At 48.6% G+C, this 13771-nt stretch overlaps 1 protein-coding gene across 3 annotated transcripts in view; it reads left to right on the plus strand.

Moving 5' to 3' along the window:
* INTS9 (integrator complex subunit 9) overlaps positions 1-10035 on the plus strand; it is a 72622-nt gene extending 62587 nt beyond the window's left edge. For 2 of the 3 annotated variants that reach the window (XM_087776063.1, XM_087776064.1), the window contains exons 15-17: positions 4207-4305; positions 6583-6720; positions 8726-10035. In XM_087776063.1, coding sequence (XP_087632189.1) covers positions 4207-4305; positions 6583-6720; positions 8726-8902 — 414 coding nt within the window. In that variant the 3' untranslated portion in view covers positions 8903-10035. The other variant, XM_087776065.1, reaches the window with a different exon arrangement.
* The last annotated feature ends 3736 nt before the right edge of the window (positions 10036-13771 follow it).

The following is a 13771-nucleotide window of genomic DNA, read 5'->3' on the forward strand; positions in this document are numbered from 1 at the left end:
AGGCCATTAATAAAAATTGTATGGGAGTAGGCTCAAGACTGACCCTTCAGGAACTGCAGCAGCAGCCCAGTAGTTGTCTGGGAATATCTTTGCTTTAACCAGCACTTTCCCCACCTCAGGACTGCTGTAGAAATCCACAGTTTATAATTTCCCATGTGGTACCTTGCTAGTGCTTCACGAAACGCAGGCTGTGGCTGCCCCAATTCCCTCAGCAGTTGTCTTATCAGAGAAAGCTGTTGTGTTGGTCGCATGTGATCCACTTTTGATGATTTTTTAAAGTTTTCCTTCCATTTCCTTTTTTACTGCAGTATAGTAGCATGAGTAATGGACCCCTTAGTAGGATTTCGGAGTGCTAGGTATTGCACAAGCACTGAACAAAACTGATCCCTGCCCCAAGGAATATATTACAACCTTATTATTTCTTTGTTTTTTCTAAGGACTTGCAATGTGTTGAGTTCATTCATAATGGGTCTGCCCTGCCCAGTGGTTTCACAGCCCTGTTTCATGTCTTTGATTTCTCTGGTTTGATCCGGAGTTGCAACTCTGGCTCCTACCTCTAATGCAGAGATCGTACATTTATGCACAGTTTGCAAGTCTGGAAAATACACATTTAATGTTGATATAAAAACCCAGCTGTGTCCCTTTCTAAATACACATGCTATAATCTAGTGTACGCATCAGTGAATTTCAGATCTTAAAAGTTAAGGGGATTTTAATTACTGATGAGCTTTGCTGTGCTCCTGCTAGTTCCCCTTTGCTCCAGTCCTGGAGGATGAAGATCCAGCTCACCTTGCTCAACTCAGACTTCAGCTCTCCCTGCTGGGTCAGTCTTTCTGCACCCTCTCTAGTGTAAGCCAAGAACTATTGCACTTATAAAACTTGGAGAGGAAGAGGGAAAAGGGAGAAATTTGGAGAGGTGTCCCAGAAACCTAGGAAGAAATCACTGGTAGTCACCACTGCCAATATAGCTGCAACTTGGATGTTAAAATACTGGCTGACGGATGTCCGTGCACATTTGTCCCTGGGAAAATCCTCCATAGGACCAAGACCACGTGTGCTAAAATTCTGGTCCTCTCCGATTTTATTCGCTGATTATTCAGCCTCAATTTTTATTTATAGTAGTATATTTTTTCCTTAACAGGGGGGCTTTTAAAAAAATGAAAGACACGGTACACATACACACACGCAGACAAGTTTGTCTTAAGGCAGTCCAAGTGCTCATCCATAGGCAGGGGACTGATTAATGCGATGTTAGTGCTCAGTGCCGTGCGTCTCTGCTTTCGTGATTTTCCTGATGCCAGCATGTGGCATTAGACTTGTGGTAATGACTGGAAGGAAGAAGCATTTATTCTTGCATAGTGGGGGGCTTTTCAATCTTGCACACAAAGGCATGACAAGATTCAGCAACTGAAAGCTGGACAAATTCAACCTTGAAATAAGACACGGTTTCCTAGCTGCAAGGAAAATTAAAGTTTGGAACAGCTTGCGAGAGGAAATGGTGGAGTTGCCATTGCTTGGAGTATAGACAAGATTTGCTATCTCTCTGAAAAGGATTTCTTTAATCCAGCATTTTGGAAGAGTTCTGTGATTTGTGTGTGCAGGAGCTCAGTCGAAAGGAGTATAGCAGTGCTGTCTGGTCTTGGTGGGTGAATTACTGGATGTGATTAAATGACCTTTTTGGTTTGGGTCAGTGAACTTCTGTAATAAAAGGATTGGCTGCAACATGAAGAGGGCTGTGAGATGAAGCAATATCGTAGAGAAAATAAAAATGAACGTCTGTCTTACTGTCTTTTTGACTGTTAATAATTGAAGTGTTGCTATTTACCAACTGTGTGGTTAAAACCTGTTTAAATATTAATGTCAAAGTATTTCAGTGGCAGAAGAGGACTTAGATTCTAAGCAGCTCTGTTTTTTAAAGACCTTTCTCTTTACAGTGTTTGTCATTTTGCCACGTATTCTTCATTAGAGCCCATTTTGTATCGATCCTCCTCTGGAAGGTGGTGGGAATGGAAAGTGCCTTCAACCACTGCAAAGTGCATCATAACACACTGCTGCAAGTGTTACTATTTTTGGGTCCCAGGGGAAATCTGAAGCAATAATTATCATTAGATTTTCATTCTCTTAGCCTTCAACAACAAACTGTAAAGCTGTGTTCAAAATGCCTGCTTTAAAGATCTTGAACAGAGCCCCAGAGAGAGAGCAATCTGAACTGCTCTGTGAAATTTTGATTTCTAAGACTCACCAAGTCTGAATAGGTGCAAAATTTTAGGGGATTCGAATTCAGCCTTAAAATGTCTGTGTTTTTCCAACACAAGCATCTGTCCAACTCTTTTATTTGAAGGAGGTGCTCTCAAAATGTTCCTGCAGCTTTAATAGTGGTAGGTAAGATTTTCAGAAGTTATTAGAAGTCACTGAACTCTGCTGCCATTGAAGCCAACAGAAAAGCCTTCTCAGGGCTTTGATGGCAAAAGGATTAGGCCAGCAATGAGAGCTTTTTGAAGTCAAGTTCAGTTGCTTCTGTATTCACAAGGATTAGAGCTTTGCAGTAATAGAGTGATAACCTACATCGTCATCATTTACAGCAGACCGGAGTATTTGGCAGTAAAATATTGGTACCTGAAGTTTCTTGAGAAGTGGCAGGGTTCAGTTGTTCTGCTCTGTCCCTCTCCTGGTTTGGATCCTGTTGAAAATTCACTAGATGGCCTTTGGGAAGGAATTTAATCTTCCTTTGCTTCAGGTGCACTGTCTCCAAAATGGGAATATACCACACTTTTCTAAAATGCATTCAGCTTCCCTTCCCGCTTTCCATGCATGGGAGCATTTGGCGAGCTAAAGAGAGCTGGCATTGCCTTGCTGGCAGGGCAATGATGATAGCCGGTTCTCCAGAGCTCTGCTCCATGGAAGCACTGCAGTAGATGGCTGGAGTTTCAAAAAAGCTCCTTTGCCTGGAGGTTAAGCTCTTCTTAATATCTGGCTCCAAGTGGGGGTGCCATGTGTTTGAAGATGAAAGGGAATGGAGTTCAGATGAAGATCATCTCACAGAGACTCTTTCTACATGGGATGGGGCGATGGTCTGAGTGGGTTGATGGTACAACTCTTGGGAAAAACAGCCAAGTAGGTTCTGTCCCTTTAGGTGTTACTTGTCTTCACAACTGAAGAGTCCTCCCATCCAGTGGTATAACGCGTGAGCAATCGTACCCATTTTTGTTTTGTGAGGTGCCTGCAAGGTTCCCCCACAGACACAGAGCACACTTTCAGGTCCACAGTGAGTAACAGGAGCGTGCTTGGCTGGGAGTGATACTTGGAAACCACTTGGGCTGCTGGCCCGTGTGGTGAGAAGGTACCTGTTTATCCAGGACTAGGTCCTGGCTGCAGTCCTGGACAGGACTCCAGAGCACCCAGTGTCCAGTGTGTTGTCATCTAGAACTCCATTGGAGGGGAAAAGGAATAATTTTCTGTGTTCACGAGCACTGTTTTCTGCAGTGTTCCTTTGGAAACATGGTTGGAAGAGGTGCTTCCCAGCTGGCCAACTTCCGCAAGTCTCAGCAGGTGCGGTACTGCCCACTCCACGTTCACTGCCAACACCCTCAATGCTGAGGATCTTGGGAGGCTGCCATTGAATTCAAAGTTGGAGCCAAGACTAAATTTTACTTCTTTCAGAGAAGAATTATATAAAAGGCAGTGTAAGGGTTTCTATGCGGTGTTGTAAGGAAAGCTTTCAAACCAGTCAACCAGAGCCATTGGGTTTTTAAGGACAAATGCTTTTCTTCCAGCTATTCTGCAGCCAGAATGCCACAGCACTAAGGAACGGAAAGGAAACCGCCTTTGATTTTTCGTAGTCCATCAGCGTAACGAACATACTAAATAATGACGAATTACATTATGAGTTTTGTTATCAAAATTATTAATAAAGTAATTGATGTCTTCTTAAACGGGGTTTCTCTTCAATTGGTATGTTTTGTGAGACTTGCCTTGGTTCCTGCAAACCTCGCGCTGCTCTGGTAACAGTACGAAAGTCAGTAGCTTTAAGAGCTGGAAGGAGGGCTAAGCAGGTAACAGGAGCACTCTGTCATTGTAGCAGTGGGTTTGTGTTTACAGTTCATTAGTCCGTGTTTAAAAATACCACGCTGCCAATTTAAATCACAGCTGGATTCATACAAATTTTGAGATTATCACTTGCTGAACAAAATCCTTCTTTTGCTTTAGCTTGCAGATTCACTCGTGCCCTTGGAGATTAAGCCTGGTATTTCCTTAGCAACGGTTTCTGCCGTGTTGCATACTAAAGACAACAAACATGTGCTGCAGGTACAGTATAATGGGAAAGGGAGAAAAATATCCTTACACCGGGTTTCCTGCCATCTGGGACCCCAGCTGTTCTCATGAGGCAACCCCTCCAACAACTCTTTCCCCACCGGAGCAGAGTCCTTGTCAGATGCTTTGTCCCAGCATGTGTGAGTGAGGAATTACACATAGAGAGTGGGTTGCAAATAAATCTCTCTACCCTCTTTTCCTTGGCTATGTGCCTGGCTAAGATAAAAGGGGAAGCGAGATGATTCCGGAAGAGAGGCTACAAATCATACTGCTGTCTTCCATAACCCGTACACCAGGACAGCGTCAGTCAGCCTCTCATGGACTTAGAACTGAGGGTCAGAGGGGAGAGATGACCTAAAACATTAGACATGTGAAGGGACTGTCTTCCTGAAGTTGCCCTGTTCCCCAAGAAGCAGATTGTGCATCCTTGCACAATGTAGGAGTGTATACTCTCTTCCTACCACCTCCTTTAGGCTGACACTGCAATTCCTGGCGTTAGTGCTCCACAGAGGGAGATAATGTCTGGTGGACCTGCTTAGCAGTGGATGCCCCAGCCACCTTTCTTCTTTGATGCATGAGCACGCAGGCAACTCAGCGCAGCCACACTCCGCACGATGCTGCCTCTCCTGCTGGGCGGTAGAGCTGGGCTGGGCCCACGAGGCTTGGGAAGAGGGCCCAGTATGGTAACGTCTTTAATGCAGGGGCATAAAGATTGGTTAAGGATTTATATCACTGCACAGCAGACAGGCTGTCTTACTTTTTCCAAGTCAGTTCCCTAGAAACACTAGGCAACAGCGAACAAATCGAAATATTAAAATGCAGTTGGTCTGAGGCTGCTTTCTCCTTTGTGTTGTTCATTTACTCCCTTCTCTACTCTGATTCCTGATGCCAAATAAACTTAGACCTAGGCTTAAAATGCCAGAGCCCTCACAGATGGATGGAGGGAAGCCAGCACAGTGGTATCCGTCAGTGTGGGCTGAGCCTGGGACTCACCAATGCACAAAAACCATGATGCATGCACGTAGGCCCACCAACTTCAGGGAAAATGGTGGGGTTTGTAAAGTGACTCAAGTGCATCCCTGCTTCTGGAACTGGACTCTGAGCAGGCAGCATTTCTCTCCCAAGGATGAAAAACACCCTTCCCTGGCTGTTGAAAGAAACACGGGGACATCACAGCAGCAGGTTCAGACATGATGCTACGCGATGGGAAAGGCACAGAGCTGAGAGGAGCCCAGTCTGTCACCTGGAGTGTGCGGGGTGCTACAAGGCACTGGGGTTGCTTCAGGCAAATTCCCTGTGTGTTGTGCAGGCGCATCCCTGGCAAATGGTCTTGCCAAAATTTTGGAGAAAGTTTCCTCAGCACCTTTTTCCCAGGGACTGAGTTGCTAGTTCACTGGGAAAGACCAGTGCTGACACTTCCCCGACCTAACTAATTTGGCATAGGACACATGGACTTATTTTACACAATAATTTCCTCACCGTTCTTTTGACAGGAATCTGGTTTTCATCTCCATGAAGCGGTCTTTCAGAAGCGCTCAGTGAACCCCACGCCTGGCCCGCACGCGCAGCAACGCGCAGTGCTGGGTTAGCTGCCGCTGCACGTGCTGCCCCTGCCTCCCCCTCCCCGCTGACGCGGAAGGTCTCCGGGATGCGTTAAGGCTTTGAAGCAGCACAAAATTATCCCCACATCACACCCCAGTGATTTTTCAGGCACTGCAGCATCCCTCATGCCTCCTTGTCTGTATTCAAGTTCTTCCTAAAGACTCATTTTTCTGAGGCCAGCGAGACATAAATTACCCATTTTTCTCATTCCCTGAGTAGTTACTTGCTCTGAATTTGGCCCTTTCCCAACCTGTTGCATCTTCTAGAGTGTGATTTTCAAGGCATTGACTTCTTTAAGGCATGATTCCTAGAAAATACTGCAGGGTACTCGAATGCAAAAATAGAAAGCCTCAGTCTTGAATTGAGTCTGACAGGCCTTTTAAGATGACGGAAATTTGAACAGAACTGAATTTGACAAAAATTTTAAGATGATGGAGATTTGAACTAAAACTGCTAATTTATTTCTATAAACGGTGGCTTGTGTGTGCAGAGCTGCAGTGGAGCCCCAGGCTGGGTTTCTCCTCTCCCCTTCAGCACTGCAATGTTCCCTTTTAGTGACAGAAAACAAAAATCAGTATTCCTTTTCTATCTCATGTGCTTGTTATTCCAACTAAATTATAAGAAGCTGATGTGATTCACTGCATTACCGTGCACCTTCTCATCCATTAGCTCCCTCCAAAACCTCCGCAACCTCCCGCCAGCAAGAAGAGAAAGCGAGTGAGTGATGACGTGCCAGAGTGTAAGCCTTTGAAGCCATTGCTGAGCGGCTCCATTCCTGTGGACCAGTTTGTGCAGGCGCTCGAGAAGGTAATAAGTCTTTGGTGGCAGGTGAGGTTCAAGCGGATTTCTACTGATCTCAGAAACGTGCTGCTGTGCTAGCAGAGAGAGGGAAAATAATTTTAGTGTAGCTTGAAATGGAGAGGGGCTAATGAGCTAGCGCAGTACCTCAGGGAACGTCTGTCCCTGCACTGAGGATGGAGGGAATAATTCCCTGTGGAGTCGTGTCCTGATACGGGGGCTTCATGTCAGTCATTTCCTCCTGGTTACCCATGGAAGCAGAGCTTTTGGGGTCACTCTGGGTGGGTGAATTTCCCCTGTGTAACTTTTGGATTCATCAGCTGATTTCCAATAAATTTGAACAGTGGGGAGGAGGTCTCAAAAGTATTTAAGTTCCTACAAGTTTTGTGAAAATGAGGTGACCAAGTGAAGAAGAGATTCTGGAAATGTCTCCACTGATGGAGAACCTTTCTGCAGGACATGGGGCTTGGTGGCTGAACTTGCAGGCAGGTGGTTACTGCTCTGTGGAGCCCTGTTCTCGCCTGCACGACTCCTTGGAGAAAATTGGCAGGAAAAAGGGCAGGATTGTCTGTGAGGAAGTTTGCCCTGGGGTTCAGTAGCTCTCCACCATCATCTTTGAGGCAGTAATGTCAGCAGATGGTCATTTCTCTAGTTAAAGGAGCCATTTGTCCTCTTTGTCTCTCAAGATTTTGCAATTGCAGTGACCTGGTGTAGCAGAAAATGTTGTCTTTAGCCTCCCTGTTCTATAGTTTATCCATCCGTATAACGAGGGTCGTATTTAGCTTAGCCTATGCGTGTTTCCTCTGCAAATCCCAACGATCTAGGATATTTGCAATGGCACTCCGTATTTTGTAGCCATTCTCCCCTCTCCTCCCCGCTGTGCCCTAGTCTTTCATCTCTACCTGTTTTCCTGAGTTGTAGTAACATCTGGGTTAAAAACTGGCTGGACGGCCAAGCCCAGAGCATGGTGCTAACGGAGTCAAACCCAGTTGGTGGCCGGTCACCAGTGCTGTTCCCCAGGGCTCAGTGCTGGGGCCGGTCCTGTTCAATACCTTCACTGATGATCTGGATGAGGGGATTGAGTGCACCCTCAGTCAGTTTGCAGATGACACCAAGCTGGGTAGAAGTGTCGATCTGCTGGAGGGTAGGAAGGCCCTGCAGAGGGACCTGAACAGCCTGGGTTGATGGGCTGGGGCCAACTGTATGAGATTCAACAAGGCTCAGGGCCGGGTCCTGCACTTGGGGCACAACAACCCCAGGCACCGCTGCAGGCGTGGGGAGGAGCGGCTGGGAGCTGCCCGGCGGGAAAGGGCCTGGGGGTGCTGGTCGACAGCCGCTGAACATGAGCCAGCAGTGTGCCCAGGTGGCCAAGGGGGCCAGTGGCATCCTGGCTTGTGTGAGGAATGGTGTGGCCAGCAGGAGCAGGGCAGGGATCATCCCCCTGTGCTGGGCACTGGTGAGGCCGCCCCTCGAATGCTGTGCTCAGCGCTGGGCCCCTCACCCCAAGGCGGCCATGGAGGGGCTGGAGCGAGTCCAAAGAAGGGCAACAAAGCTGGTGAAGGGTCTAGAGAACAAGTCTTACAAGGAGCGGCTGAGGGAGCTGGGGGTGCTCAGCCTGGAGAAGCGGAGGCTGAGGGGAGCCCTCATCGCTCTCTGCAACTGCCTGAAAGGAGGCTGGAGCCGGGGGGGGTCGGTCTCTTCTCCCCAGGAACAAGCGATGGGACGAGAGGGAACGGCCTCAAGCTGCGCCAGGGCAGGTTTGGGTTGGATATTAGGGAAAACTTCTTCCCCCAAAGGGCTGTCAGGCCCTGGCCCAGGCTGCCAGGGGCAGGGGCTGAGTCCCCATCCCTGGGAGGATTAAAAAGCCAGGGAGATGTGGTGCTGAGGGACATGGTTTAGTGGTGGCCTTGGCAGTGCTGGGTTAACAGTTGGGCTCGATTATCTTAAGGGTCTTTTCCAACCTTAATGATTCTATGATCTCTCTCTTTTTCTCCCTCCCTAACACTACATCTAGCATGGTTTCAGTGATGTGAAGGTGGAAGACACAGCCAAAGGCCACATCGTACTCCTCCAGGAGGCAGAAACCCTCATTCAGATTGAGGAGGACTCCACACACATCATCTGCGACAACGATGAACCTTTGAGGGTGAAACTGCGTGACCTGGTTCTCAAATTCCTGCAGAAATTTTAACTCATGGACATCATGCTGCTCTGCAAGGGGACACCCCAGAGCTAAGAGCTTTCCAGAGGATGACCCCAGGGAGAGAGAAAATTTCCTGATTCAGAGACCAGAAACCACCTTCCCCTTCATGGAGAAGCAAGGAAGTATTTTTTAATATCTATATATTTTTTTAATTTTATTTTTAACCTGTTTTGGAATACTTTGGAGGGGATTCCTGTGATGTAAAATTGGGAGTTGGAATCTTGTAGGAGATACAGACTGCAGAGTAAGTAAATAGAGTGTATACTTAGCAGGTCAGGGTGAGATTGTGTGCAGATGCAGGCATTTCTCTGTGTGACCCTCTCAGCAACGTATGCCCTGGTCCTTTCCCTGAGAAAACACTGTAAGAATATTGAAATAATGGCCTCGGATATGAAGAGATTTCTTTTTCTCCCCACTGCTTCTTCCTGGTCACCAGATCCAGTTTCCTGCCTGTCCTCCATTTGCATTGTGCACGTGTATTTCACTGGCACGAAGAGGAATGAGAAAGCTGGTAAGGCAAAGATGGTAAAAACAAAAATAGAAAAAGGGGGCTATGCTGGACAGGTAGAATAGCTTTGAAGCGGCAGGAGCCTGGCCATTCCCTGCAAAAGCAGAGGGATTTTGGAAAAGCTCTATGCTTTGGCAGTGCAAGGTGCTTATTGATGCTGCACCCTCACCTGTTGTGACCAGATTTGTCCACCCAGCTCTAGGCTCTTCACTGAGACACGCAAAGACTGGTTCCTCCTGGGTTCCTCCATCATCAGGGGAGGAGGTATCTCAGGAAGATACTTTCAAAAATACATAAAGTAGTTAAACTCCTAGTGCTCATGAAAAACCTTGGATATTTAAGTGCCTCTTGTTTCTACCTTCCAAAACCTTGTCCTTTCAGCCCCCACAATGCCAAATCCCAGTTGAAATACTGAGTCATTTATACAAAGCCATCTGTACTGCAGACCTGGGGAGGTTTTTCACTCCCAAAATCATGTATTTGGGGCCTAAACTTAGTTAATAGTATTGCTTTTAAAAGCGACCAATTTCTCAGATTTACTGCTGTTTGGTTTTTATTGGATTGTTTTGTATTTATTTGGTGTTAAAAATAAAAAGCATAGTAAGACTGCCAAGGAGGAAGCACATTCTGTGGTTTATAAAAGCATTTGCATGCCTATTCCACGTCCGCCTGTGCGTGTATATACACATTTGTGAAATATAACTACTCCTTCAGTTTATAGCTTTGGGGAGATTAAGGCAGTGGAAGAACAGCTCCGTAATAAAAACTATTTGCTATTGCGGTTTCCACATCACATTTCGTACACATTAAGGATCTCTGTTCGATTGGATGTACAGACTCCAGCATCCGTACCTCTGCTCTGTGTGTACGTCATGGGCGTGAGAGAAATAGTAGCATTAGTGTGATAAAAATCTTGTTGCAGTAGCATTAATCCCCATAAGAGCTTACAACATTTGCAGTAGTTCAGCTTCTTTATCATTTGAAAATGGAATAATAGAATTGGACATATTTCACCTTGTAATTAAATCTCCAAAACGATTATTCTTAACACAGAGAGGCCGTGTGATAAAGTCGGCTGAGCTGAGGAGGCAGGGGGAGAGGGAAGAGTGGGCCTTGTCGTGTCTGAGTCCTCGAGAGCAGCTCCCACCTTGTTACCTAGACCAGCTCCAGCCTTGGTCCCAACGAGGTCCCCATTTTGTGAATATACTCGTTTGCATTTATAATTATAAGGGACTTCACTCGTTGCTTTAAGAAGCCAGGCCCGAGGCCGTGCGTTAGTGCTTGTTGCATCCACCTTGGCTGAGCACGGGCAGCCCGGCGGTGTGCCGGGGGGCCGACCGCGAAGGCAGTAGCTTCTGCTTGGTGAAGGCTGGGCTCGGGCACCGGGGGGTTAGGAAATCCGAGTTGGTGTGCTGCTGTGGAGGACCCGGAGGGGACCTGGGAGGGAGCAATCAGAAGGTGTGGCGACTCACCACGAAGAGCTTATTTTGGGGCAAAGAATGAGGGAAAAGCAGTTTGCTGGCACAGTGAAAGCAAACCCCAAGCCTGAAATTGTATGGGCAGGGCCGGGTCCTGCACTTGGGGCACAACAACCCCAGGCACCGCTGCAGGCGTGGGGAGGAGCGGCTGGGAGCTGCCCGGCGGGAAAGGGCCTGGGGGTGCTGGTCGACAGCCGCTGAACATGAGCCAGCAGTGTGCCCAGGTGGCCAAGAGGGCCCATGGCATCCTGGCTTGTGTGAGGAATGGTGTGGCCAGCAGGAGCAGGGCAGGGATCGTCCCCCTGTGCTGGGCACTGGGGAGGCCGCCCCTCGAATGCTGTGCTCAGCGCTGGGCCCCTCACCCCAAGGCGGCCATGGAGGGGCTGGAGCGTGGCCAGAGCAGGGCAGCGAGGCTGGGGCAGGGGCTGGAGCCCAAGGCTGGGGAGGAGCGGCTGGGGGAGCTGGGGGGGCTCAGCCTGGAGAAGAGGAGGCTGAGGGGAGCCCTCATCGCTCTCTGCAACTGCCTGAAAGGAGGCTGGAGCCGGGGGGGTCGGTCTCTTCTCCCCAGGAACAAGCGATGGGACGAGAGGGAACGGCCTCAAGCTGCGCCAGGGCAGGGTTAGGTTGGATATTAGGGAAAACTCCTTCCCCCAAAGGGCTGTCAGGCCCTGGCCCAGGCTGCCCGGGGCAGGGGCTGAGTCCCCATCCCTGGGAGGATTTAAAAGCTGGGGAGATGTGGTGCTTAGGGACATGGTTTAGTGGTGGCCTTGGCAGTGCTGGGTTAACGGTTGGACTCGATGATCTTAAGGGTCTTTTCCAACCTTAATGATTCTGTGATTCTAAATTCCTCCTCTGTTTTACCTGATGCCTTTTGAGAAAGGGGAAGCAAATTCAGTAATTAGCACTTCATGGCTCCTTATGGGCCACAGCGCCTCAGCCGTGTGATGCTGTGCTTCTGAACACGGGCTGACCTTCCCAGCTTGCCTCCACCAAGGTTTCGGGTCAGCGTGGGCTCCAGCCCGCGGCTTTTCCCCTCGCCAAACTGCTGTTGGAGGCCACGTGGGTAGGGTTGAGCAGAGCTGCGACTCCCCAGTGGTGAACGGTCTCCGAGTGCTCAGTTCCCATGACCCAAGGAGCGAGAAGCATTAAAGCCCAGCTCCAAAGAGTCAAGACTTCGGCTGGGGTAGAGCCAAGTTGTTAGCTACCTGTAGTCAAGAGGATTCCCTTGAGCCAGAACCCAAGAGCTGAACGCGCCGGGCGCTGAGACACATGGGGACGTTTCGATGACGTTGATGCGGTTGTATGACGTGGAGCCCTGCAGTAACAGGGCTGCGGCTTCACTGGCATAAAAGATTTAATTAAGCTCTGTGTTTCTCTGATTCTGCAGGTGTGTGAGGGCAGGAAGGCGAGAGATTTGCTGTCTTTGCTGGAGTTACCTGGTCCAGCCATGTCAGGGAAGAATAACCTCCTGATGTACTCATCCAGCACGGCCTCGTACTGAAAGTCAGGGTAGACAGCGAGGCTTTACCGATCTCGGGGTATTATGGAAATATTTAAATGTGAAGAGTGAGACAGCCTGTATCGGCCACAAGAGCGACTCCGCAGGAGTGACTGGTGTATCGTTGGGCCAAATAAACCCCGATGCTCTGAGCCCCTGTGGAAATCTCTCGGTGCTGCCTAGCTTGAGCTCCAGTCTAGTCCTGCCTCTGATGGATGCTTTTGGACACGTTCCTGGCTTAGGGCCTCACTTTCCCCTTATGTGAAATGGAAATCGTACCGGCCTCCTTCGCAGGCTGCCTTGAGACTTACAGCCGAAAGCTGCTGCGGCAGAAAGTCGTATTAAACCGCAGTGGTTTGGAGGTAATTTGGGAACTGGGAGTGGGCTGCTGTGCTCATTAACGGGATTAGAAATGGACTCAAGCTCACCGGTTTTTAGCTTGGTTCACTACTGAAAGGCAACTGATGCGATTGAGCTGTCACACCAAAATCCGTATTTGAGGTGCAAAGCTCTGACCAGGCACAGCCGTGCTGATATTTTGTCAGGTCATCTGGTAGCTAATGGCTTTCCAAAGGCTTTCCCACCCTCCTGGGGGAAAAAAAAAATCAATTTAAAAGTTTCTACATTTTTCTTCTTGTCATTTTGGGCAGGAAAACTTCTTACTGCTTCAGTCCAGCATCTGAAAACTGATTCATTGCTTACAAACAGAAAGGTTGTGCCTGCTGGAAAAATAAACATCCTAGGGGAGGGGGATTCTTTAATGAAAAAGCTTAATTAAACTCGCAAAAATAAGTGCTTGTTCCTTCTGCACAGAGGAAGGAAAATAGATAGCATTTCTTCAGGCTGGGTCAGTCCTGCAGAGGTAACCGTGGCAGCCCAGGAGAGCTGCGAAGGGAGGGGGTGGGACGCGGTGGATGGCGAATAACCAGAGATGCACGCTTTAATGGTCGAACAGCAGCAAAGGTGCTTGTTTTCACGCTCTTTCTTCCAGAAAGGGAAAAAAAAAAAAAAATCCCCTTGGGCACCGTGCGGTGTTCATCGTGCCGTGGCCGTCTCCAGTCCCCGTGACCACGTGTGACGTGGGAGCCCCGGGTCCCGTGCTGCGCTTCACCGGCCGCTCCCCTGATTAAAGGCAAGCAGCGGTGGTTGCAGCTGGGCTGCTGCTCCAGCAGCCGCGTTGCAGGGCTGCGCCTTGGCCCCTGGCAAGTGATTAATGCTCGGGGCACTTCCCATCCTCTGCTCTCCTGCAGCGCAGCATCGCTGGGCTGGGGAATAATGGGGAGAAAAGGTTAAAATCAGCTTTCTGCACTTGGCTGGCTTTTATGGAACAGATATTCCTGGGTGGAGAGAAGTATATCGTCTTTTCTTTCTGT

The sequence above is a fragment of the Nipponia nippon genome, unplaced genomic scaffold (genome assembly GCF_047370975.1).
Source record: "Nipponia nippon isolate SJK-2023a ecotype South Korea unplaced genomic scaffold, ASM4737097v1 scaffold_4, whole genome shotgun sequence".
Classification (NCBI taxonomy): Eukaryota; Metazoa; Chordata; class Aves; order Pelecaniformes; family Threskiornithidae; genus Nipponia; species Nipponia nippon.